General features: G+C 63.3%; 7 protein-coding genes and 1 non-coding gene across 8 annotated transcripts; 3 read left to right on the top strand and 5 right to left on the bottom strand.

Moving 5' to 3' along the window:
* Window positions 1-196: 196 nt before the first annotated feature.
* On the top strand, window positions 197-268 carry PLICBS_009068. The gene has a single exon. It is a non-coding gene; the product is annotated as a tRNA-Gly (tRNA).
* A 459-nt stretch (window positions 269-727) lies between these two features.
* PLICBS_009067 (uncharacterized protein) lies at window positions 728-2,304 on the bottom strand (the record flags this gene model as incomplete). Its single annotated transcript, XM_065601540.1, has 2 exons — window positions 728-895; window positions 1,024-2,304. 2 exons carry the CDS (start codon window positions 2,302-2,304, stop codon window positions 728-730), a joined length of 1,449 nt encoding a protein of 482 aa, XP_065457612.1.
* Window positions 2,305-2,882: 578 nt separating this feature from the next.
* PLICBS_009066 (uncharacterized protein) lies at window positions 2,883-6,392 on the top strand (the record flags this gene model as incomplete). Its single annotated transcript, XM_018327858.2, has 3 exons — window positions 2,883-4,554; window positions 4,653-6,039; window positions 6,257-6,392. 3 exons carry the CDS (start codon window positions 2,883-2,885, stop codon window positions 6,390-6,392), a joined length of 3,195 nt encoding a protein of 1,064 aa, XP_018173574.2.
* Window positions 6,393-6,798: 406 nt separating this feature from the next.
* PLICBS_009065 (uncharacterized protein) lies at window positions 6,799-8,309 on the bottom strand (the record flags this gene model as incomplete). Its single annotated transcript, XM_018327857.2, has 2 exons — window positions 6,799-7,943; window positions 8,000-8,309. The coding sequence occupies 2 exons, from the start codon at window positions 8,307-8,309 to the stop codon at window positions 6,799-6,801; spliced, it is 1,455 nt and encodes a 484-aa protein (XP_018173573.2).
* A 1,070-nt stretch (window positions 8,310-9,379) lies between these two features.
* On the bottom strand, window positions 9,380-11,374 carry PLICBS_009064 (uncharacterized protein; the record flags this gene model as incomplete). The annotated part of the gene is made up of 1 exon (XM_065601539.1): window positions 9,380-11,374. The coding sequence occupies one exon, from the start codon at window positions 11,372-11,374 to the stop codon at window positions 9,380-9,382; it is 1,995 nt and encodes a 664-aa protein (XP_065457611.1).
* A 1,802-nt stretch (window positions 11,375-13,176) lies between these two features.
* Window positions 13,177-14,801, bottom strand: PLICBS_009063 (uncharacterized protein; the record flags this gene model as incomplete). The annotated part of the gene is made up of 2 exons (XM_018327855.2): window positions 13,177-14,450; window positions 14,504-14,801. The coding sequence occupies 2 exons, from the start codon at window positions 14,799-14,801 to the stop codon at window positions 13,177-13,179; spliced, it is 1,572 nt and encodes a 523-aa protein (XP_018173571.2).
* A 4,012-nt stretch (window positions 14,802-18,813) lies between these two features.
* Window positions 18,814-20,380, top strand: PLICBS_009062 (AP-1 complex subunit mu-1-like; the record flags this gene model as incomplete). The annotated part of the gene is made up of 4 exons (XM_018327853.2): window positions 18,814-18,852; window positions 18,919-19,047; window positions 19,132-20,229; window positions 20,300-20,380. The coding sequence occupies 4 exons, from the start codon at window positions 18,814-18,816 to the stop codon at window positions 20,378-20,380; spliced, it is 1,347 nt and encodes a 448-aa protein (XP_018173569.1).
* A 1,489-nt stretch (window positions 20,381-21,869) lies between these two features.
* PLICBS_009061 (uncharacterized protein) lies at window positions 21,870-22,860 on the bottom strand (the record flags this gene model as incomplete). The annotated part of the gene is made up of 3 exons (XM_065601538.1): window positions 21,870-21,879; window positions 22,178-22,764; window positions 22,837-22,860. 3 exons carry the CDS (start codon window positions 22,858-22,860, stop codon window positions 21,870-21,872), a joined length of 621 nt encoding a protein of 206 aa, XP_065457610.1.
* Window positions 22,861-25,062: the final 2,202 nt, after the last annotated feature.

Genomic DNA, 25,062 nt, shown 5'->3' with positions numbered 1-25,062 from the left:
CGAGCTCCGGCAGAAAGTGGCGTTGGTGCTGATGCCGGGCACTGCAGCTTGTGTCCCATCGGTGGGCTCGGCACGTTGCGGAGACACTCCCAGAGCGGAGCGGAGCTGATGCAAAGAGGTGGCCACAGCACAGACGCGCCCACCAACCTAGTCAGCTACGCGTATAAAGCTCATTTGCGGCTCACTAATTATCTAAGCGGCCATGGTGTAACGGTTAGCATGGCTGATTTCCATTCAGCCGACTCGGGTTCGACTCCCGATGGCCGCACGCCTTTGTTTTTTTGCCCTTCTTCTGTCTGCATTCCCATCACGTCATTGTCGATGGTCGCAGCTGGGTTCCAGTGCATGCTTCTTCTTTTTGCTGCTACCCCTATGGTTGGGTTTTGGGGTGCGGATTGAATTGAGTGAGCGTCTTTTGGGGGGTTTGGTGGCCGTCTTGCACCCGAACTGCCATCGTTGCTGATGCTTGTATTAGAGGCGCGACTTATACGATGTGGCATTTTTGGTTGTATTCTTGCGAGTTCGAGAGGAGATGAGCACCTGCGTGCTGTGCTGAGCAACTGAATGGCATGCGGCAATAATACACTGCGACATGCTGCCCACTCCCGACACACCGCCAGCTTATCGCCGTACGGCTTGCCGCCCGGTGTGTGCACGAGACAGTGTGACACAAACTCCTGAGCGATTTTCATCTACTTTGTAACATACATTTTACAACGCTATCCCCTCACACTCTGGCCTTGAGCGACGGATTCATGCGGAGACGCATCACAACCACCAGCACGGCCGCGCCGAGCGCAAGAGAGCCCGCGTAGAACATGGCGGGCCGGTACGCCTGCAGGCCGTTGTCCTGGCCGCCGTACGCGTCGAGGAGGTAGCCCGCGATGGGCGCGCCCTGTTGGCATCGTCAGCACGCTAGCACACCAGCACATTTTGACCTCATCAAGATGTCACTTGGAGGGAAGCAAGAAGAAGAAGAAGAAGCAGCAGCAGCAGCAGCAGCAATGGAGAGACACAACTCACCATCAGGTACCCCGGCCCCCAGCCCGTCACCACCATGCCCAGCGCGACGGCCACGCGCGCCGACCCAAACACATTCCCCACGACGGTCGGCATCGTGGCGAAGAACCCCCCGTTGGACGCGCCGTTGAGGACCGCAAACAGGGCCAGCGGGCCGAGCGTCGTCGACGCCGGCCACAGGACGAGCATGCCCGCGCCGCTGGCCACGAGCGTCGCCAGCAGCGTGTTGAGCGGGCCCAGCCGGTCCGACATGAGGCCGCACAGCACGCGGCCCAGCGCCGACGAGAAGTTGAAGCCCGCGAGCAGGCCCGCGCCCGCCGACGCCGACAGCCCCAGCGAGTGCGCGTACAGCGGCAGGAAGAAGGCCGGCACCAGCAGCGGAAAGGTGGCGACGGCGCCGGCGAGGAAGATGAGCAGGAAGCGCGCGTCGCGGAACAGCCGCCACTCGATCTTGCCCGCCGAGGCCGCCGCAGGTGGAGGCGAGGCACCCGCCGTGGCGACGTGCCGCTCCTTGATGACGAGCGCGGCGGGCAGGCCCGTGACGAGCGCGGCCAGCCCGACGATGCGGTACGTCCACGCCACGCCGAAGCGCTGGATCAGCACGCCCTGCAGCACCGTGACGGCCGCGCCGCCGAGCCCCCCGCCCGCGAAGACGACGCCGTTGGCCAGCCCGCGCCTGCGGTGGAAGTACTGCGCGGGCGTGACGGCGCACGTCGTGAAGCAGAGGCTCATGCCGAGGCCGAGCATGCCGCCCGCGGCGACGAACAGGCCGGGGACGCTGGCGGCGCAGAACCCGCTGGCGACCTCGGCGGCGACGATGATGAGGATCCCCGCGAGGGCGACGGCGCGCAGGCCCACGGCGCGGACGAGGCGCGCGTTGGGCACCGCGCAGGCGGCGATGAGCGTCGGCGGCACGGAGCCGACCCACGAGAGCGTCGAGGCCGAGGCGAGCCCCGAGGCGACGAGCGCGGACTGCATGACCCCCCACGAGTAGCTGACGCCCGTGAACCAGAAGGACACGACGGCGCAGGCCGCGATGACGGACCACGCCGCGAAGCCGCCGTCGGGGACGGTGCTGTCGGCGAGGCGGGAGGCTTCGAGGATGGGGTCGACGGGCGTGGTGGTGTCGGAGGAGGAGGAAGGGGGGCGGGCGCTGCGCTGTTGGAGGGCGTTGCTGCCGTTGTCGCTGTCGTTGATGGTACCGCCGCGGGGGCCGAGCTCGATGGCCGTCGAGGTGGTGACGGCCGCGACGGCCGCGGGCACCGTCAGCGTGGCCGTGGCCATGATGAAGCTAGGCACGGGGGACGATATCGGCTTCGGTTTCGACCAACACCGAACAGACGTCAACCGTCAAGCGCGTTCACAGATGCAGGTTCCAAGAACAGCGTGCCGTGTTGAGACTACGTTGACCGACAACGAACGAAGGCCTGCGCGGCTGCTATATATTTTTTATATAAAAGCCAAAGCGACATACTAATATGACTCGGCGCATCGGCCTCGACTTCGGCGCTGGGACCCGGCGGGTGGACCGGCCGCGCCCTACGCCGGCCCCACTCTTGACAAGTCCCCGGGGAGCGCTTTGCCTTTTAGTTCCTTAAAAACCGGAGCTGCCGGCCGCCTCCGCAGCTGAAGGGCGTGGGCTAACTGAGTTAACGTTGATGACTGTGGTCATAGCGTGGCTTGCAGGGACGGCGCCCGAGTCGACGACAACGACGACGCCTCTTCTTCACGGCCCTTTTCACACACCGCGCTCACCGCATCTTGGCCAGCGCATCTCACAGTCGACGACAGGGTTCTTCTGTGTTACTCTGCGACTGCGGCTGTAACTGGCCATGGACGACGAGTGGCCGCCTCCTCCCGCAATGGCGGCCGCTGCTGCTCCGGGCCCGGGAGGACAAACGCCGGCGCCGGGCTCGGCAGACCCGGGTTACGCTTCCTTGTCTGTGCACGGCTCCGGGTCCGGCTCCGTCCCCGAGTCCCTGCCGTGGCTCGACGCAACGATGGACACCGCAGCAGACGATGCCTCTGCGTTCGCACAACGCAACACCACCAACACCAGCACCGCCGCGGCAACGACGACAACGGCACCGACCACAGCGGCGGGCACCGGCATCCCCCGTCCGCGGCCGCTCTTCACGCAAGACGCCGTCCGCACGCTGCGCCGCTGGTTCGCCGCCAACAAGCACCACCCCTACCCGACGCGCGACGACAAGGACGCCCTCTGCGCCCTGACCGGCCTCGACGTCGTCCAGGTCGCCAACTGGTTCGCCAACGCCCGCCGCCGGCGCATCAAGGTCGGGAGCCCGCCCCCGCCGCCGTCCTCTGCTGCCGCGGCGGCGTCCAGCGCGCGTTTCGTGCATGCGCAGATCAACAGGCAGCATCAGCAGTCTGGCTCTTCGTCCCCGGCCTCTCCGCTGCGGGAAGCTGTCGATAGTGCTGCTGTTGCTGTTGCTGCGGCGCCCATCGACGTCATCGTGCCGCCGCGCCGCGCCGCGACGCCGGGCATATTCGAGGACATGATGGATCCGCTGCAGCGTTGGGCCAACTCCCCGCCCGAGGACGAGCCCGCCGCCGCGACGGCCATCTACCGCGCCGCCAACGAGCCGTTTTACGCATCGAGCACCGCCTCGCGCTCCGCGTATTACCTCTCCGACGACGGGTCCAGCGCGTCCGCCAGCAACCGCTCCTCGCTGAGCCGCCACGGCGACAACAGCAACCCGCCCAGCGAAGGGTCCGTCGCCTCGTCCCGCTCCTCGAGCTTTGGCGTGCCGCCCTCGCCGCTGGACTACCAGAACCAGAATCAGCAGCAGCAGCGGCGGCATCACCAGCACCGCCGGCGCCGCCGCAGAAGGAGGCACCAGGCCCTCCTCCCGCCGCGGCAGTCGACGCTCGGGCGGCCCTCGCGCGGCGTCTTCCAGTGCACGTTTTGCGTCGAGGAGTTTCGCACAAAGTACGACTGGCAGCGGCACGAGAAGACGTGGCACCTGCCGCTGGACCGGTGGGTGTGCACGCCCACGGGCCCCCTGGCCGTGCGGCAGCAGCACCACCACCATCATCGTCGCTCCGACGGGGACCATGGGGATGATGATGGTGGTGGTGAGGGCGGCGGCGGCCAAGGGCACGGCAACAACAACAACAACAACAACGGCAGCGGCGACACCACGCTCGTGTGCGTCTTCTGCGGCGAAGAGGGCCCCGACGCGGCGCACGTCGAGTCGCACAACTTTTCGCTCTGCAACCGCCGCGCCGTGGACGAGCGCACCTTCTACCGGCGCGACCACCTGATGCAGCACCTGCGGCTGGTGCACCGCGTGGGCGCGGGCGTCCCCGGCGCGGCGTTTGACGAGTGGAAGGCCGCGGCGCCGCCGATCCGGTCGCGGTGCGGCTTCTGCGGGCGGTGCCTCGACGACTGGGCCATGCGCGTCGAGCACCTGGGCGAGCACTTCAAGGCGGGGAGCACGATGCGCGACTGGGTCGGCGACTGGGGGTTTGACCCGGCGGTGCTGCAGACGATTGAGAACTCGATGCCGCCGTGTATGTTGCAACCCCTTCCCTCCTCTCCCCCTCTCTTCTCCCTTGGCTAGTATGGAGTGCCTTTGTATTCAAGTTGCTGACAGATAGATGTGGTATAGATCTCCTCGACTACGAGCGCAACTCCCCCCTTCCCTACAAGGCCGGCGGCGCCTCCCCCTGGACGCCCTCGACGGCCTACGACCTGCTCAAGATGGAGCTCCAGTACTGGATCATGAACCACCTCGACGCCGCGGGCGACCAGCCCCCCGACGCCGACATTCAGCGCGAGGCCTGCCGCGTCATCCTCAGCGCCGACCTCGCCGGCGGCGCGGCCTCCGCCTCCGCCTCCGCTTCCATGTCCTCGGCCGCTCCACCAGCAGCCAGACCATCCGCCCCAGCACCAACATCATCAACGGCTGGACCATCAGCATCAGCATCAGCGGGAACCGCGGCGGCACCGACAAAACCAAGCCCCTCGTGGCTGCGCGACCTCGCCACCGCCTCGCCCGAGATCCTCCAGGGCGCCATGCTGCAGACGGTGCGCGGCCAGGCCGAGAACCGCCTCACCACGCTGCGCATCAACGGCAAGGACGACATCTTTGAGGGGTGCGAGCTCGAGCGCCGCCTGCGGGCCGCCGTTGCGCGCGCGGCGCGTCTGAGGCCCGCGCCACTGTCGGACCGTGAGATGCAGGCCGAGGCGGCGCGCATCGTGCGCCTGACGGAGGAGCGGTCGAGCGCGCCGTCGGATGTGGTGGCCGGGTGGCTGCTGAGGATGATTCATGCGTCGACGGAGTGGCTAGAGGGGGTGAAGGGCCGGGCGTTGGGGCAGATGGGGGAGGATGAGCACCAGGAGGAGGATGGCGATGGTGAAGATGAGCGTCGCCAGCTGGATGGGACGGATCTTGACGTTGCGGCGCTGGGGGCGCGGATGGATCTCCTCTTGCCGGGGGGTCATCAGGGGTTGCCTCCCGACGGCATCGTCGCTCCCACCGCCGTGTTTCCTCCCCTCAACCCTCTCCCTACGACCGACGACATGGACCTCTTCTGGGCGCTCGACCTCCCCGCCGACGACGCCGTCACCCAACCGCCCTTCATCAATAGCACCACGACAACAACACCACCGCACGAGGAGGAGCAATCCCGCCTCTACCAGCTCCACACCATGAACAACCCGCACCGCGGCCGACACCATCCCCTCCTTGCCACCACCACCGCCACCACAACAGCGGCCGGTATGGCCCTAGCATCTACGACGACGACGTCGCGATCCTCACCCGCGGGCAGCACCACGGCAAGCGGACCCCACGGGCATCACTCGCAGCTGGCCGCCGCGGTCACGGCGTCGACGCGTCCGCCCTACTTCCCCAACGACGCCAACGCGTACCGCCGCCTGGCGCACGACCTGGCGCGCTTCGTGGCCGCGGCCGTGTCGGACAAGAACCCGAATAGGCACGTGCCGAGCGACGAGGAGATTCAGTACCAGGCGCGGTGGCTCGAGTTTGACGAGTGAGTCTCCCTTGTCCTCTTTGTGTGCCTTTTTGTTCCGCTGTCCCCCTTCACGTTCTCGTTCTCCCTCCGTACCCTATCTTCTCCCTCCCACTCTGTCTCTCCTTGGCCCGGTTTCATTTTTTTTTGGAAAGTCTTTTACTTGATGATGCCTGTGCTTGAATATTTGCGGGAAGGTGTTTTGTCGTGCCGTTGCTGACGAGTGCTCGACACATAGCGACGACCCGTGGAACCAGACGGCGGCGGATAACCCCGAGTGGCTGATGCGGTTCAAGCGCGACGTGGGCTTGCTGCCGCAGGACTCGGGGCCGGGTTTGGGGCTGGGGTACTTTGTCGCGCCGCGGCCGAGGTGAGGCTGCGTGTATGCACATTGATGTCAGCTCGGCCGTCAGGGGCTGTGACTGCGATGGCGTTGCTATGAACATTTACGAAATGAGCCGACATGTAATGAAGTGGTTTATCCAGGACGAACAGAGCCCGAGGGTAATGCCGAGTCGATATAGAAGAGCCATAGCCGGCGTATTTTCATGCTAGCGATGAGAAATCCGGCGAGACGTTTGAAGTAGTGAACAGACGACGGCACTTGATGATATTTCACGCTTACCGCACAACGCAATCCTTACAACTTATGTATATCCAGTTCGCTCCCTATAAACATGAACCCCATGCCTCCACCAAATACCAGGCAGTCTAGTAATGCGATATAAACACAACCCCCCCCCATGCCACTCGCACCATCCCATCGACCACACCACCCTCTCACGCCGCGCCCCTATTCACCTTGAGCGCAAACACCCCCCTCTCAATGCAATTCAGCAGCACCGTGCCCGACGCAAAAAACGGATACGCCGTCCACGCGCCGTTAAACTCGGGCTTGCCGCCCTCGGCGTCATCGTCGGGAAAGCAGTCAAAGTGCGCCACCTCGCGCATGCTCCGGCCCGACGGGTCGGCCACCACGCCCGACACGTCCACGACGCGCAGCCCGCTGCCGTAGTTGGCCATGTAGCTCAGCCCGTCGCGCACGTACTGGTTGTGGTCGACGCTCTTGACGGGCGCCTTGTAGCGCCCCGTCCAGCGCGGCGCCGTGAGGTCCCGCACGTCGAAGACGTAGGTCGTCGTGTGCGCGTCGCCGTTGCCGCCGGGCTGGTGCGCGCGGTGCTCCTCGTCGAGCTCGTCGTCGAGGAGCAGGTGCGTGAGGGAGGGCCCGTCGACGGGCCAGGCTTGGTGCGTGTACGCGCCCGTGCCGTTGAAGCCGTCGTAGGTGGTCTTGCTGAGGATGAGGGGCGCGGCCCGGTCCGTCACGTCGTAGATGGTGAGCGTGTCTTCGTTGCAGCCGAAGACGATCTCGCGCCCGTGGTACCGCGTGTCGGCGCCTTGGTATGTTACTGCCAGGGCGTCGTGCACGTAGCCGTCCTGGCCCGCGCAGCCGGTGAGCTTCGGCTTGGCCGGGTCGCGTGCGTCCAGCATGATGAGCCCGCCGTTGGACGACGAGTTGGCGTTGGAGGAGGCGGCGCCCGCGAGCCCCTTGCACGCCCCGTCCAGCCCGTCCTTGCCCGCGCCCACGACAAACACCGTCTGGCTCTCCGCGTTGACCACCACGTTGTGCGCGCTGCCGAAGCCCACGTACCACGCCGCCAGGTCCAGCAGCTTGCTGAACGTCTTGGGCTCGCTGCCCACGGCCAGCAGCTTGGTGAGGTTAAACACCTGCAGGCCGTGGCCGTACGCGTCCGCCACGATGTACGCGTGGTTGTTGAGCACCTTGATGTCGCGCCAGATGGCGTTGCCCGTCTGCGTGGGCAGCCGCCCGAGGTATCGAAGGGTGCCGTTCTTGAGAACCTCGATAAAGGCGACGCCGTCGGTCTGGCCGACAATGGCAAACTCGCGCCCGTCGGTGTGCGTCCAGCCTGTTCATGTCTTGTCAGCCACTGCTCCACGAATGGATGGGAGGGTATTGTCGCACCCCAGATGTCGTTGCCCGCGCGCGTCTGGCTGCCCATCGTCTCGTGCGTCAGGTGGCCCAGCAAGTCCACGTTCTTGCAGCTGTACTCGCCCGCCTTGCCGCCCTGGCACTTGGTCGCCTCCTGGATCTTGTACCGCCCGGGGTCGAACAGGCCGGCGTCCTGCTTCTGCTGGAAGTTCGACGTCTTGAGCCCCATGACCACCGGCATCTTGCTCTGCTTGTTGGGGTTCGCCTCGAGGACAGAGTCTCGTCTTTGCATGGCGAGCGCTGCGCCGGCGAGCGCCAGCGCTGATAGTATCGTGGCTCTCATGGCGGGCGGCGATGAGGGGCACGACGAAGGGTGCGGAGAGGTCGTGACGCTCGTGTACTGTCAGACGCCTCGTGAATGGCGCGCTTCATAAATTGTGCGTGCAGCACGTCTTTAACTGATAGCCGGGCATCCTAATATCCTCTGACGCTCTTGGAATATGCTCCTTGGCAGCTGATGACCAACAACATGGCGCATTACGCGTAGAATCTGCTTGCGGCAGCCATTAAACGAGCATCCATGTATGTGAGACATGAGGGTCCTCCAGCAGCTGGCATGGTGCTTGAATGAATGTCAACAAACGCAAGTGTAGATCTCACAAAGAAACCACACTCCTGGGCCGTCGTCGACAGTCCTGCTTGTCGAACACTGTCATGACGTCCACCCACTCTCCGCTGATCCTTATCAAGTCATCAATGTCCTCGACGACCACGACTCACAAGACGGAAAGCTGAGCACGAGGACGGTGGGAGCCGCATGTCCCTGATTGGAGCGCCGCGGCGCCGCTTGCAGTCCCTCTGGCGCTCGGCGCCTCCATTTTCGGGCTGTGTGGCCCACGAGCCTGTCTCAGATGGCGTGCCGGCTGAGACGCTGACTTGGGCGCAGCATTCTTGCTGCTTGGGCTAGGACAGGTGACGTTTGAAATGTCTGTGCATAATACATACTTGACGAATACTGACTGGCGGTCCCAAAGCAGTGTTTGTTGCGGCTGTTGAACTTCTCCTGACTCGCGTGGCTTGTGCCGCGTCTGGTGTAAGCCGCCGAGTGAAGGCCCCAACGGTCGCACCTTGGACACTCCCAGCGCAGTGTCAGCAAATACCAAGAGTTTGAATATATATTACACGACTACTTGTACATAAATTGTAGCCGGTGCTCATTTGTCCGAGGCTGCATCGTCGTAGCCGGTCGGACATGTTGGTGAGGCGTCAGATGCGGTCGACCTGGAACGCCGTCTCCCAGCTTCAAACCCTGACAGTCCGGCGCGTTGTTCACTCCATACTTGTAACCCCTTACTCCAATTCATGCCCTTCGCCCCTCTCATCTCCCTACGCCGACGTGAAGACTTCGCCGCCTCATCCGCGCGCCTGCCGCGCCACCACCTCGGCCAGCATCTGGACTCTCCCCGTCAGCACCTCCACCTCCCCGGCCTGCTTCCGCGCCTCCTCCTCCAAACTGCCAATCCTCCCCCACAGGTCCCTATTCGTCTTCTTTAGCTGTGCGACCTGTCCCTTCAGGTCCTGCACGGATTGTTCATCCTTCGCCGGCGGCGTCGGGGCGGCGGCTGAAGGCACCGTCGCGCTCGACTTCAGTTTCGAGAGGTCGTCCCAGACCTTGTCTGCTGGAGAGGGCACGGCTGGCGCAGCAGAGGCACCAGGCCTGCTAGGAGCCTGTGTCGCGGAGTGTTGAGGATGCGCCGTCGGCCGCGGTGGCAGCGCGTGTTGCTGGCGAGGGCAGGGCGTGTCCTGCGGTTCACGTCTGACGACCGGAAAGTACGTCTGCCACGATGTGGAGGATCGCCGAGACTCAAGCTGGCGCGGCTGCCACGAATCTCGCGGGTTCTCGTGTCCACGCGGGGGCAGGATGCGAGGTCCCCGAGGGGCGTCCCGCGGTGGGGAGCCAGCTGCGCGGCGTCCGATGTTATGCTGCCCCTGAGTCTCTGCCGTCGTCGATGAAGCCGTCGCCGGTCCCGCGAGAGCGGGCTTCTTTGTCGGAGGGAGAGTCGGTGCGTTCATCTTGGCACTTCCCTCAATCTTGGCATCCACGTCCATCGCGTCGGGGCCCCTTTTCTTGTCTCTCTTCGAGCCATCGTGCTGGTCTCCTTTGGAACCACCAACGTGCTTGGGCATTTCTGTCTGGGGCTGGACTGGCGCGCTCATCTCGCCGACGCCTCCGGTTCCAGCACTCGCATTCGCCTCGTCGGGTCCCTTCCTCTTGTCCCGTTTCGAGCTACTGTGCTTGGAAGCATCTGCTTGAGGCAGAGCGGATTTGCTCGTCTCGCTGGCACCAACTCCATCAGAGCCCTTCTTCTTCTTCTTCTTCCTCTTGTCCCGCTTCGAGTCGCTGTGCTTCGTCTTTGTCTGTATCGCCGGCATTGTGAGATCCACCGTCTCGCGCGGCGACGGCTCTCGCTTCACCGGGCTGGACTCGGCCGAAGAGATGTATATGACGTCGTTGTCCTGGTCGTCGTCCGGCTCAACCTTGACCTTCGGCTCCTTCTTCTGCTTTTTGTTCTTGGGCTCGCGGTCCTTTTCCTCCTTGAGATTCTTCTCGTCGACCTTCTTCTCATCCTTGCGCTCCTTGTCGTTCTTCTTCTCCTTGCCTTTCTCCCCCTCGACTTTCTGCTTCTTGTCGTCTTTCGCCTTCGTGTCTTCCGTCTTGGCGTCTCTCTTCTTCTCGCCTCTCTTCTCCCCGCCCTTGTGCTCGTTTTGTTTCTGCTTCTTCTCTTTCTGGGGCGACTTGCTGTTGCTCTTCTTCCGGTAGTCGAGCTTGCGGGCACGTCGTGCACTCCCGCGAAGCTGGTACCGCGTCACCTCACGCGCATCGCTTCCGCCATTCGCCGCGGCCGCGGCAGCCACCTCCTCCGCGAAGAGCAGTTGCGCCGCATTGGCCGGCACCGCGCCCGGGGCAGTGTAAGTCGTAGCCGAAGGGTGCTTCCTGCGGAACGCGTCCCACCAGCCATACCCCGTGAGCGGCTGCAGGCCAAACATGGTCACCAGGACGAGGAAGACGGCGTATGAGGGCACATCAGTCGAGCCCGACGCATCGCCAGCTTGTTTTTCTTTGCCGCCCTTGGCCTTCGTGGCGACGGTGGCGACGGACTCGGCACCACCGCCGCTCGACGAGTACGAGAAGCAGCGCGGGGGCGTGAACTTGCGCACGATGAGGTGGCTCGACGGCTTGCAGGTGCCGCGCGTGACGCGCGCCATGGGGACGAGGGCCTTGAACTCGGCGCGCACGTCGCGCTTCCAGCGGTGGTGGGAGCGGCGCCAGAGGGCGAGGAGGCGCGCGGCGATGTCCCTGTCGATGGCGTTGCGGGGGGCGAACCATGGTGGTTCGTCTGCGGGCATGGTGATTGTTGGAGCGGGTAGTACCGCGGGTTGTTGCTGACGGCCGTGTAGTCGGTGGATGAGTAGCGACGAAGCTGAATGTTGATGTTGTGCGGTGACGATGAGGTGTGAGTGCGTTGGCGGTTTGGGACTCGCGAAGATGACCTTGCGTGGTGGTGACGGTGGCGGTGGCTGTTGCAGCGGGTATTGGTCGTTGCTGACGGCCGCGTAGTCAGTGGACAAGTAGCGACGAAGCCGGATGTTGTTGGCGTTGTGCTGTGCCGATGAGGCGTGAGTGCGTTGGCGGGTTCGTGGCTCGCGAGTGATTCTGCCAAGTCGTGGTGAGTGTTGAGTCGAAGTCGCGGGCCTTTCAAAACACCCACCCACGTTTCTCTTCCACTTCCACTTGTCCAACCCAGAACCCAATCCAAACGCAAAAAACTCAACAGACCCCGAGAAAGCCAGACTGAACAAGCACACGCCCAAGCACAGGCACAAGCACAAGCATAAGCACACACACTCCCCTTACCAGTCAGGGGGGAGGGTAAACAAACCTCCCTCTCCACAGAAAACCCAATCCCGGGAAGCAAAAGCAGCCAAGCCCCCCAAGATCAATGCACCGCGACGCGTTACGCCCCAGAGGAGAGGAGAGAGGGGGGAGGGGCAGAGCAGACGCGTAGACGAGTACAAGCAGGCGGGTAGGCAGGCGGGCGGGTAGGCGGGTGGGTAGGCGGGAGGATAGACGGGAGGGTAGATGGATATGCGAACGGATGGTAGGTCCGTAAACAAACAGGCACGCAAGCAGACAGACAAGCACCCAAACCTCGTGGGAGGACCAACCCCCCCAGTAACGTGCCCAACCGCCCAGGCAACCAGCCCTCCTAACGGCGTAACCCCCCTAACCCGCCTGCGCTGCGCTGTGTTGCGCTGCGAACGTGAACAGGACCACGCACACGCACACGACCGTGGCTCCGCTGAAGAGCAGAAGATTAGATCGAAGACACGGGCCGGGCGGGTTGGGAAATCTGGAAACCTGGAAACCTGCAGCCAGTTCAGCCAGTCAGTCAGGTCAGTCAGGTGAGGTCAGGACGGGTCAGGGCAGGGTTAAGTCAACAGACTTCCCGTCTTGGAGTGCTCGCACCTCGGATGGAACAAGTTCAATTCGGTGATACATTTCCCGTACCCCTGCTCCCTTGCCCCAAAGGACTGCCAACTAAGTATACTCCCCAGAGATCCGCACATGGTACGCCAAAAACGCCTCCCGATACAGACAGCCCCCTCGTGGACCGCAGTGCCGGGCAACCGAGCCAAGCACTCACCAACAAGCACTCACCCACCCCCTGGTGCACTCTCCCATTTGCTTGTCCGCAAAAAGCCCCGTGCACGAGTCAACGTTTCCCACCGTCGCCCGTCAGTCAGCTCGCTCGGCCGGCTGGCCCAGATCACAGGCCACAAGTCCCCGTAATAAACACAAAGTGAGGTATCTTTCCGTTCCGTCCCGTGTCCAGTCCTGTTCCTGTTCCCATATGTGCAGCCTCCGTGACCCTACGGTTGCAGGCCGCGCTCGCTCGCTCGCTCGTTTGTCGGCAAGGAACCAAGTCAAGACCGCGCCAAAGAAATAAATAGAAAGAAAAAAATGGGGGGTTGAAGGAATGAGGAGCCCTGCTTATACAGCAGGGCTGGTCGGCGCTGGGGATCGGTATTGCTCTCCCAGCATATTTTGCGGCTCCATCTTTTGCTGTTGATGTTGCCGCCTCTCCTCAGATTATTGCTTTTCTTCGCCCTTTTTTATACTTCGTCATCTCGGGTCAGCTTCGCTTCGCTCACCCCATCTTGACGTCGCCGTTCGTCTCTGGCGTCGGCGGCAGCGGCCGGTCCTCGTCGGTCGACGGGCGCCGCTTCTTGCCCATGCGCTCGCACCACTCCTCGGCACTCACAATCGTCCCGTCGACGACGCCCGTGATCTGCGTCACCATGTCGAGGCCCTCCTTGGCCAGGACGAGCACCTTTTGCGCGCCTTCGCGGATCGCCGAGTCGCTGTCCTTGGCGCCGCCCTCGGCGCTGCTGGGCATGGTGGCGACGCGGAACCGCTGCGGCAGGCTGGTGAGGTGTCGGCGCACGAGCGTCCGCGCGTTCTCGGGGAGGGCGCCACCCGTGTACTTGGACACGGTGTTGATGGAGTCCTGCAGCGTCGTGAGGACGTCGCGCTTGAGGGTGTTGATCTTGTCGGCCAGTTCCATGCGCGACTCCTGCGGCGTCTTCTGGCCCGCGGCGAGGGGCTCGTCGTTGCCGTCTTGGCCCTGGCCCTCTGCCACCTCATCGTCGACCTTTTCATACTCCTCAAGGGCCGATTTGAGGTTCCCAATCACACGGCTCATGTGGTCGTTGCTCCAGCGCAGCCACTTCAGGCAGTACTTGAGGCTGCGGAGGCTCTCTGCGCTCATGGCGACGCTGAGACCCGACGTGGACATGATGAGGCGAGACTGCCACGGCGCATTGGCCGGGTTGGACCGTGGCGGGTTCTGCGGCCCGGCCGTCTCCGTATAGGCGGGCGAGCGCATGTCGTCGTACGCCGGGAGCGTGTCAACCGTGCTGGCCGACGAGAGCCGCCGCGGGCTCCTCAATTCTGAAGACGGGGAATCGCCCAGTTCGGACAGCTTCTTGAGATCCCTCGCCTGGTCCATGACGCTCTGGCTCGTCTCGTTGGAGCCGCCCATCTTGCGCCTCTTCTTGGAGCCGCCGTCGTCTTCGTCGGCCGGAGGGGCGTGTCGGCGCGACCCCAGGAACCACCTGACGCCGCCCTCGACGCCCGTGACGCGGCCGACCGAGTTGACCGTGTTGGCAATGGGCGTCAGGTAGCCCTCGACGTACTCGGCGCCCGACTTGAAGCGGGGCGAAAAGTTCTTGGCCCCTCCGTAGGCGGAGCTGGCGCCGCCAATGGTGCTGCTGATGAGCGGGTGAGAGGTGGTGAGCAGCGAGAGGAGCGGCTCCGACTGATGCGGCGATCGGGACTTTCGCGGCGCTGGGGTCTGCGCGGCGACCATCTGAGGGCTCATGGGCGGCAGCGAGCCGCTGTCCGGAGGGGAGGAGACAAAGTCTGCGTAACGTCAGCGTTTTAGGTCCATCGTGACACGGCGGGACGAGTCTTACCGGCTCGCAGGTCGCCCAGAGCCTCGGCAGCGAGGCGCACGTCCGGGTCGTCGATGCTGAGCCCGTTGGTGCCCTCGCTGCCGGCTGGGGGCGTCGCGGTGCTGGCGACGCTGCTGCCGTCGACGTCCATGGTGGCCGGGCTATCGGGCTGGTGCGGCGGCGGCGGCGGCTGGCGGTAGGCCATGGGGCCGTTGAGCGAGGGCCAGTGCGACGGCGGGCCCGAAGCCGGCGGCGGCGGAGGCGGGAGGTGCTGGTCGAGCATCACGTCGCCGGTCACGCTGCTGAGGGAGGGGAGCATCTTGTCGCGATCATGGCTCGTCAGGGGAGGCAGGCGGGTAGGGAGGGAGTCGATGTCGGGGGGAGGCGAGAACTGCATCGAGGCAGCGTGGTCGAGGCGGGCGGTCGGCGGGGGTAGGGGTGTTGTATTTGTACTGGGGAGGGTTCGTCGTGGAGACGAAGTCGCTGTCGGTGCAGAGGCGCCGCCGGACGGGCTGGACGGAGACGGCTCCAGTCGATAGCGGTGGCGGCGACGACGGCGACTGCGAGGGACTGGTTGGGCGGGTTGGATGCCGAAGCTGCAGAGGCAGACGCACTGGCACGGGTTGAGGTACTCTGGCAATGGAGGAAGAAGGCAGAGAGGCGCGAGGGAGGCGAGGCGTGGGAGCCGTGGTTGTGTGGTGGTGGTGGTGGTGGTGGTGGTGGTGGTTGTAACTTGTGGCAGTGGTGCGTGGTCTGGCGGAGGCGCTGGCAGATGGTCCGCGCAGCAGCAGCAGCGGATGCCGATGGCGGCTCGGATGCTGGTCCCTGGGGCCGGGCGCAATGGTATCCCTGTTGGCGTTAAAGCCGCTTTTCGCTTTGCGAGGAGCGGGGAATTCGGGGCTGGCGGCGGCGGCAACAGCAGCGGCAAGCGTTGAAGGCGGGCGTGCGTGCGTACGGCGGCGGGCGAAAGAAGTGGGAGGAGGAGGATGGCATGGCATGGGCTGCTCTGGGCTGCTGCTGCTGTTCCAGCGCTGAGACGGTTTCACGATGGGCCCGGCGGCGGCGAGCATGTGATTGCGCGCCGCTCGACCAATCCCGTGGCGCCGGGGCTTGCTTCTGCCGTTCAGGCGCTGCGGATTTGCTCCAAGGGCTGTTGGGTTGGGTGTCTTTTTAGCGGGTCGCTGCCCTGTAAGTGCGCGCCATGGGCATGGAGGTACCCCGGGCATGTGCTGGGCCCCCCTCGCAAGCCACCATCCCTCCGCTGATGGTGAGTGCGTTTCTTTTTTGGCTTGTGACGGCCGCCGGCCAACCTGCGCCGTGGGTGTTATCTGCTCGCTCGCCCACGCCGCGCTCGGAGAGACGGGGGATCAAACAATCCCAGAAGTCTGTCTGCGAGTGACATGCGGCAACTTCCTTGCATGCAGGCCAGGCGCTCTGTTTGGCGCATTGGCAGTGCACTACAGTGCATGAGTGCCCTACAGCACGGGGTGCGCAGCGAGGCGCCATGACGCCCAACGCTGACGTAGGCGACGACACGAGGTACCTCGTCGCCGAGTTTGTTGGGGCGCCCCCAAGCCTCCGTCCTCCATCCCGCTCAGTCCATCTGGGCAACCTCCTCCCTCCCTGAATGGTCCCAGGCTCGCCCGCTCAGCCCAGCCCAGCCCGGTTGAGCGAGCGAGCGACCCAGCCAGCCAGCGCTGTCCCTGCCCGTTGCCGCTACAGGCACTTGACTCGACGGGCAGCGTCCCCTGCCCCCCGTCCAGAGCGCGTTAGGTTCCCCGCGATTCGCCCTCCGGGGCCGAACAACCCTCCGGAATACGTAACAGCAGCGGCGCCAGACTGGCAGCGAAGGGGTAGCTCTGGCCGTCGGAAACCCGCGGTCTGGTGCGGTGCGGTGCGGTATTGCCACATGCGGCTTGACCAGCCAGCCCAGGCCAGAGCTTGGGTCGGTCGGTCCACCAAACCAGACATGATCCGGGGCAAGTTGGCCGGCCCAGAGCTGGAAGGGGGGAGAGGCACAATGGAAGAGGCATATGATCTGGTCTGAGAAGGCGATGTGCTGGAACTCAACTACAAGTCACAGTTCCTCCGAGTCCGCTCTTCACAAGCATGCCAGCAGGTTGCGATAGCACGAAAAGAGAGCACTTGCCGATCGCAACGCAGGCGGGCGCAGCGACACGGCTCGGGGGCGGCCCCATGGATGCTTGAAAATGCAAATGCAAATTCACGAGCACGGGCGGACAGGGGAACGACTGACGCCGTCACAGGCCCGGCTGCTCGGGTGGCAGCACTGCACGGCGGCCAGCCTGGGGTCTCCCTGCGCTGCCGTCCTCCTGCGGCTGGCGGCGGGCAGAAAGCCTGGGGAAGAGAGAAAAAGCACGTGTAAGTGGGTGAATGCTGCTGCCGTTAATCCCTGCATTCGGTGGGGAAATCACATGCGGACGGGCTACCCGTGCAGTGGAGGAGCCACAGGCATCGTTCTCCGCCCGTGGTCAGCGGCTTCCAGCAGCCTTCCATTCCCACGCCTTGCTCAACTGAGACGGCCATTCGAGCACGGCCGGACGGACGGGCTGGCACCGCCCGCCCGCCTTTGTTCCCCGGCCCGCCCGCCCCAGCACCAGCAGTGGCAGTGACAGTGGCAGCGGCGGCGTGCCCGACACCAGTACCACCAATGGTACTGCCCTGAGGCGCCGCGGCCATGGGACATGCCTAGTACGGCACAACACGCACTGAGAGGCACCGCTGAAGCACCGAACGGATCGCAATCTTGCCGTCCAAGGCTCCAGGTTCCAGCTTCACATGCCCCAATGCCTGTCGCGGTGGCGAATTCACATCTCAGGCACCCTTCTGTCTGCCAGATCCTGATCCTGGGGACAAAGCACGCCCGGTTGGTCGTCACACCGCGCAGGGCTTCCCCAGAGACCCCTACTCGCCAAACATCCACAGACCCAACCAACCGGCCGAAGCACGCTCCAGTGCGGACTTGCGTCAGCCGCTCCATGGATCCGGCCTCCTGCCCAAGCGGTTCCAGCGTATCTCTCTAGTCACCTGCCCGAACCACTGAATCTGTTGAGCCCCTCTTCACGATGTCGGCAAACCACCCAAGCAGACCTGTCGTCACATGACGCCCCGGCCACGAAAGGGTCGCTACCAGGAAGGGCGCCAGCGGGCAGTGGCTTGCTGTGGCATATCGCCGACGACGCCTCAGGGTCCCCCTCAGCTGAGATATCACCCCAGAGGCGTACTCGTCTTGCTCCAATGCGGATAACAGGACCGCGATAGGGCGATAGCGTGACGGACAGAGAGATAGCATCCCGCCGGACGACGACGACGTAGCCACCCATCATCACTCTTCGCCAGCCGAGGCATCGGCACGCGTGCCGTCACGAGGCCCAATGCAGCAGCACGGCCTGCGCCCCGTCAACCGTCTTCGCAGCACTCTCTTCGCAGACCGCCTCGAGCCAACCCTCTGTTGCGCTCCCTGGTGGCGACACGGCATACAGTACCGTGCAAGGGGCAAAAGAATCGAATCGCAAGAATGTCCGGCTCCTCTGACGCCGCCCAAGCCACAGGGGTGACTTTCATCGTACTCGGGCAGCTCTTAATGAACCAATGTTTTTCCTTCGTTCTCCGCGCCGCGAAATCGCAGCTGCCGTCCACGGCGCCGCAGCTCGAACCGACAGAATGCCGGTTGGACGCGGGCTGGAGGATGGGCTGCACTGTCTAGAGGGCGCGTTGGTGAAGGAAAGGAAAGGAGAAGAGGACCTCGTGGCTCGCACGGGTGGAATATTTTCATGGTCGGGCTCCACGAGCTGGGCTGGGTCACGTGCGGCGCGACGGTGGGGGGTTTGAGCACCGCCAGGGGCAGGGCCGGCGTTTTACCGGGTCAGCCAGTGAACGGACAGCGGACGGAACAGCTCCAGTGACCTCTCATTGGCGAGCTTCCACTGACGGCCAGCCAGCCTGACCTGCAGCAGCAGCAACAGCAGCAGCACCGCCCATAACGACCACCACCCACGCCAGCGCCACGAGGCAGCACGAGCTCTTGAAGCCAAATTTCCATATCGTCACTCCGACCCGAACCACCATGACCCGTCTGTGAGCGTCCATCGCCGTCCCCCCGGAGCTCCAGCCGTCCGCAACGCGCATGAACATCACCACCTCCGCGCTCGTGCACGCCTCTCCCTCTCCTGCTGTCGGCCGCAGCGCCAATTGACGCCCACCCGCCTCCTTGCTGCCTGCCTGCCCCTCCGCTCCCCCTCCCTCCTCCTCCTCCACGACTCGACCACCACGATCACGACCACGACACGCAACGTCGGCCGCCATCCACCATGGCGTCTGCGCTCTTCTTCCTCGACCTCAAGGGCAAGGTAGGCTCGCCCTTGGCCCCCCTCGAGCGCGTCGCACGCCGCAGCGCACAGAGCTGACAACTGCAGACCCTCCTCGCCCGCAACTACAGGGGTGACATCCCCATGTCGGCCGTCGAAAAGTTCCCCGTCCTCCTCTCCGAAGCCGAAGAAGAATCCTCCGCCGTCCCGCCCTGCTTCTCCCACGAGGGCATCAACGTGCGTCGTCCCCCCGAGAACACCCCTCTACTCCGGCAGACTCCTCCCCCCCTTCCCCGGTCCCCTCGCTGACACCACCGCCAGTACCTCTACATCCGCCACAACAACCTCTACCTCCTCGCCCTGACCAAGCGCAACACAAACGCCGCCGAGATCCTCCTCTTCCTGCACAAGATCGTACAGGTTTTCACCGAGTACTTCAAGGCGCTCGAGGAGGAGTCGATCCGCGACAACTTCGTCATCATCTACGAGCTCCTCGACGAGATGATGGACTTTGGCTACCCGCAGACGACCGAGTCCAAGATCCTCCAGGAGTACATCACGCAGGAGTCGCACAAGCTCGAGATCCAGGCCCGGCCCCCCATCGCCGTCACAAACGCCGTCTCGTGGCGCTCCGAGGGCATCCGCTACCGCAAGAACGAGGTCTTCCTCGACGTCGTCGAGAGCCTCAACCTCCTCGTCAGCGCAAACGGCAACGTCCTCCGCTCCGAGATCCTCGGCGCCATCAAGATGAAGTGCTACCTCAGCGGCATGCCCGAGCTGCGCCTCGGCCTCAACGACAAGGTCATGTTCGAGACGACGGGCCGCACCACCCGCGGCAAGGCCATCGAGATGGAGGACGTCAAGTTCCACCAGTGCGTCCGCCTCTCGCGCTTCGAAAACGACCGCACCATCTCCTTCATCCCCCCGGACGGCGAGTTCGAGCTCATGTCCTACCGCCTCAACACCCAGGTCAAGCCCCTCATCTGGGTCGAGTGCGTCGTCGAGTCCCACTCGGGCTCCCGCATCGAGTACACCCTCAAGGCCAGGGCCCAGTTCAAGCGCCGCAGCACCGCAAACAACGTCGAGATCATCGTCCCCGTCCCCGACGACGCCGACACCCCGCGCTTCCGCACCAACATTGGCTCCGTCCACTACGCCCCCGAGCAGAGCGCCATCGTCTGGAAGATTAAGCAGTTTGGCGGCCAAAAGGAGTTTCTCATGCGCGCCGAGCTGGGGCTCCCCAGCGTCCGCGGCGATGACGAGCACGGCGGCGGCATGACGGGCGGCTTCGGCGGCAGCATGGGCGGCGTCGGCGGCATGGGCAAAGGCGCGAAGCGCCCTATTCAGGTCAAGTTTGAGATCCCTTACTTTACCACCAGCGGCATCCAGGTGCGGTATCTCAAGATTACCGAGCCCAAGGTACGTCTAGCCACTCTGTTGCCTTTCTTCCGCGTCCGACTAAGATTCACCGGACTGACACCTCCACCAGCTGCAATACCCGTCCCTGCCATGGGTCCGATACATTACACAGTCTGGCGACATTGCCGTGCGCCTACCAGACGCCGTCTGAGGGGGCCGTTACTCCTCTCTCGGCCTTTTAAAATGCCCCGAGTATCATCAGCATGAACAAGAGGAGGCCGTCCACGGGCTCGGGAGCGTCCCCCCTCTTGCACAGCCTTGCACAGGCAGGGGAAAGGAGGGGATAGTGAAAGACTTCATGCCGCTGCGGGACAGCGCCCCTCTCTTCGACGAAGACCAGCTTTATCCCGCTCGTGCGACCATGTCTGGCGGACTTGGGGGCAGCAGCATCACGGATGGCGTAATACTGGCGGAGTAGTGGGTCCATAGAATGAATAGGGTAACTATACGTTGGGCGGCGAGCCACCTCGTGGCAGGAAACAGCATAGGCCGTTGGCGCAAGGAGAAGGGGAAGGAGAGGGATGGAGGGCCAGTCCAACCATCTGATGGGGGCGTCTTCATAGAGCGAGCTGTTGTTGTCAATTCGAGATTTTCGAAGCAAGAAAAAAAAGGAGAGACTACGCAACATTTGCCCACCGCGAAAAGGGGGGGGCAGGGCGTCCGTCCGTCCACACACATAGGAGATTGACCAAGACGACGAACAAGAGGAAGGAAGGAATCAAGGAGAGAGAGAGAAAGAGAAGGAGAGAGAGATAAGACGAAGAACAAGTTCAAAGGTCATAGGGAAACGTCTCGTCGTAAGCCCATCCGTCCGTCCGGACGTGTCCGTTCCTCCCCTGCCCTGCTCTGCCTAACCCTGCCTGCTCCATCCCTAAACGGAGCTCCGGGTGCAGTTCCCCAGCGGTACGGTACGTCCGTCACCGCCCTGTTGTCGTTGTCGTTGTGTTGTCAAATTCGAGTAGTCAACGTAAAACGTAAACGTAAAATGTCAGTGAGTCTGTGTCGGCAGAAACCCCAAGCCCGCTCCCAAGCCCCGGTAGACAGACCCCGTCGCAAATTTTGGTCCAGTCGTGTCATCCATGGTTGTCCACCGGGGAGAAGGGAGGGGACTTGTTCTGTAACGTGGTGTGTTGAAGGCCGCGGCGGAGGAGGAGGATGTGGAAGAACAGCACGGGGTGCTGCCACACGTCTGGTCCTTCCGCCTGCGACCGAGCAATTTGTTCCTAGTAGAAGAAAGTCGCTGAAGCCGTGCCAAGCTCACAAGCGAGGCCAGGTCTCCAGCAAAACATATAAGGAGAGAGAGGGTACAAAAAACGTCATTTGAATGCCCTGCGCGGGCGATCTGTCCTGCGGCGAGGAAGTCGCCTGCATACCAGAGGAAGCCAAGTTGGACCCTGCCAGAATGACCAAGGGGCGGTTCGCCTGTTGGGAGAAAGTCGATGGGCCGCAGGGGAAGCGGGCAGACAAAACGCACCATCCTTTCGCCATGGGCGGAAAGTCGTCATCGCTTCGACGAACTCGGCTCCTTCACGATCGCGCTATTTCCCCACTGGAAGCTTTGCAGCCGCTCGTGAGTCGAGCCGGGGTTGTCGGGGTCCAGGCACACGACCACCAGGAAGCCGACGGGGCATTGGCGGGTATCAGTTGGGTCTTTTGAACCTCAGTCAGCGGTCCGCGACTCTCAGGGGGTTGGGCGAGCGGCGTACATAGCCTCGGAAGATGGTCACTCTCGTGCCACACCCTGTTTCGCCACAAGGGACTGCGGCCCACGAAAACCTCCTCAACAGTGTTACGGCTGAATGCCATCATCCCCAGCAGGATTCCAAGGTCGCCGGACAGCCCCCTTGAGCGTCGTGGTGGTGTTGTAGGGGGCTCATACGATGGTGGCACGAGGCTCGGTATCAAACTTGAGCGCGCGCCATCAAGGTGTTTCTGACAAGCACTGTACTGTATCGGAATTTGCGAAAGGTCATCTGTCGAGGCGTACGAGATGCCGTCTGGGTTGAGCGCGTGGACGAAATGCAGGGCATGCATGACCTTCTTTTGGTTCGTTAGGGCGCAAGTAGTCGGGTCCTCGGGTATTATCACAAGCGGTAAATGCGGGTTGCAAGAGAAGACACCACGGGAGCTGAACTCTTCAGCTACGCTCATGGATCCATCCTCCTCCATCTTGCATATGTACCCTGGCTGGCCCAAGCTGCCACGGGACCAGTAGTACTCAGAAGCCACGGTCACGGAGCCGTCGTAATATTTCATCACACGGCTTTCGTATTCCCTCGTGTATCCGTACCAGACTCTCGGCGGCAATGTGTTCATCCACTTGTCCCTGCAGTAGTCGATCTCGGTTTCCGGATCCAGGGGAGGTGCGTCATAAAATCCGAGCCTGTTGACGACGAAGATGAAACTCAACGGATAGCTTCCGCTGGAACTGGGCTTGGCCTTGCTAGACTGGTGACGTCCGTCCGAAGAGTGGTGCTTGTCAGAGTGATGCTTGTCTGAGTAGGACTTGTCCGGGTACTTGCTGCTCCGCTTTCCCTACGTCAGCTCTGTGTTAGCAGCTTGTCAGGGAAACAGACCGCGCATAGCCTTGCTGGGCAAGTTACTCACATGGTGGTCCCTCGAGGACGACATGATGCTGTGTATCGCTACGCTTGCGCCTGGCTCGAAGGTGTAGACTGTGTGGCGGCGACATTCCCATTGCGCGACGGTCGTCTGGCGTGCCGGTACAATGAAGCCTCAGGATGGAGATCCCCAGGGCCACATATTATGTCCCGAGCGGTCGCCAGGATCCCCGACCGCCGTTTGCGTGGGCGAGGATATCGCAGAGGTATCGATGCCCAAGGCCAAGGTATCAACGGAAATCGGTGAGGTTAGGCCGACATGTTGTGCGCCAGCGTTGGAAGGAGGTCGGGACTGCTCAGGGCAGCCTCCGCGTCAAGGGCTCCAGACGGCGCTGCTGACTCTGCATCTCCTCGGGTCGGCGCCGGGCTGCGGCTGACTGGGGTCCCTGTGTCGCGGCGGGAGGCCTTGACGTCGGCCTACATGAGCAGGCAGGCCTGCGCAAGTCTCGTGAGCAGGCTTCCTGGGCCGCCGGCCGCAGGAAATCCCGCCAGCCTTGTGCGAGGGCCGGCCCTCAGGGATGGTGCCATTGCACCCTCACGACCGGCACGTCGAATTGCCCCTTTGGGGGCCTCGCTGGCTCCCCCCCTCCCCCACGGAAGACGCGCGGGGCCTCTGAACCGTCGGCGCTTCGCCATTCTCGCGGGCAAGATCGCCACGTGGATTCCACCGCCGAGCTCCTCTGTTCCTGGCTCTTGGCTCATCTCATCGCCTTCCCGTCCCGCCGTCCGTCCGGCCCGCTCGCACGGGCACGCATGTACGTATGCTTTGCGCTAGCCTGCCGTGCGGGTGCTGCTCGCACGTCGCGGAATCGGTGTCGACCAGCAAACCAGTTGGACGAGCGGGGGCGCCGACCGTGTCTCATCAAAACAAGTCTACCGTATCCTGCGGGCGTCGGGCCAATCGATGGCGGCGTGCGTCCAGGCTGAATGGTCGAATGTTCACGCTAGCCGCGGCTGCGTCCGAAACCAATGTATGCATGTTCTCCTCAACCTTCCGGTCGTCAGCCTTCACTTTCTCAAAAGGGTAGTTGAGCCTCATCGACAAGAGGTGGCGGCCGGCCGCGATTCGTGGCGCGAGACCTTGTTCAGAATGCCCGGCCAATCCGCAGACCCCGAGGCCCCCTTCATGGACTGAGACCTGATAACGCGACGCTGAAGCAGTTGATGCCCGGTCGGAGCGGTTGTCTGGCTCCGGGGGCCGGAAAGGAGACGTCTTGTCGACCACCTGATGAGGCTCCCGTGCCTGCCAAGCCAGCGTCCATTGCATTCTCTGTTTGAACGCCCGACATCATCCTGGGGGCGCCATGCGTCTCGGGACTCGACATGACGAATTCCAGGCCGCAGGCTGCGCCCGCAAGCGTGAGACTGCGGATGGGTAGCACGATGCGCTGCGGCATCATCAACACCAATCCATATCGTCGGGTCCGCAGGGCGAGTCCAGACCGATGCCGGGCAGGCGACGCCGCCGAGTTCGATCGTGGCCATCAGGGTCTCGCCGACACGAGCTCGCTGCATCACCTTATATGTCATTTGTCATGGCGTACATGGCCATGCTCCGGCGGGTTGACATCGTTGGCTCGGCAGCCATGTAATACCGGCTACCGCTGTGCTCGGTGGACCGTGGCTTGATGTCCAGTCGCACAGCTTTTCCGCTCTGCCAGCCGCTCGGTCACCATCTGACAAAGCAGAGACGAATCACGTCGCTATGGTTCCTCATTGGCTTCAGGTCTCCTGGACGTGACCGTGGAGCTCGACGTTGGAATCTGCGTCCGAGGCCGCACCTCGTGTCAGCAGCAGGGGGCTCTGTTTGACAGTCAAAGCCTGTATTGGGTCCGTATGTCGTCTTTCTTTCTCGACCAGTTAGCAAAATGAGGCTGTCCAGTCCTGGCTTCTCCATCACGGCGCCCGAGTGATGCGCGGAACGGCCAATGGACCCCCATTGCATGTGTCACCATAAGCATCGTCCCATATATGCCAGGAAATATGTCGGCAGAGAGCCCTGCAACCGAAACGGACAAGTGAAATTGCCAGCATCGTCTGGGGTATGGTTTGAAGTGTCTATTAGTGGCTGTCTCCCCAGGCGCCCGGTTTCGTCCCAAGCCCGACAGCCGCCCGCAAGTCGGCAGCGATGGCGTCCGCAAAGTTCAGCGATTCGTCTGATGTCCCTGGTGTCCCGGCGAATTGATTTGCGTAACCAGTCCAGCTGCGCGGA

Source organism: Purpureocillium lilacinum, assembly GCF_023168085.1.
Source record: "Purpureocillium lilacinum CBS 284.36 DNA, scaffold_7, whole genome shotgun sequence".
In the NCBI taxonomy this organism is placed as follows: Eukaryota; Fungi; Ascomycota; class Sordariomycetes; order Hypocreales; family Ophiocordycipitaceae; genus Purpureocillium; species Purpureocillium lilacinum.
This window is presented reverse-complemented; position numbering and strand designations above follow the sequence as displayed.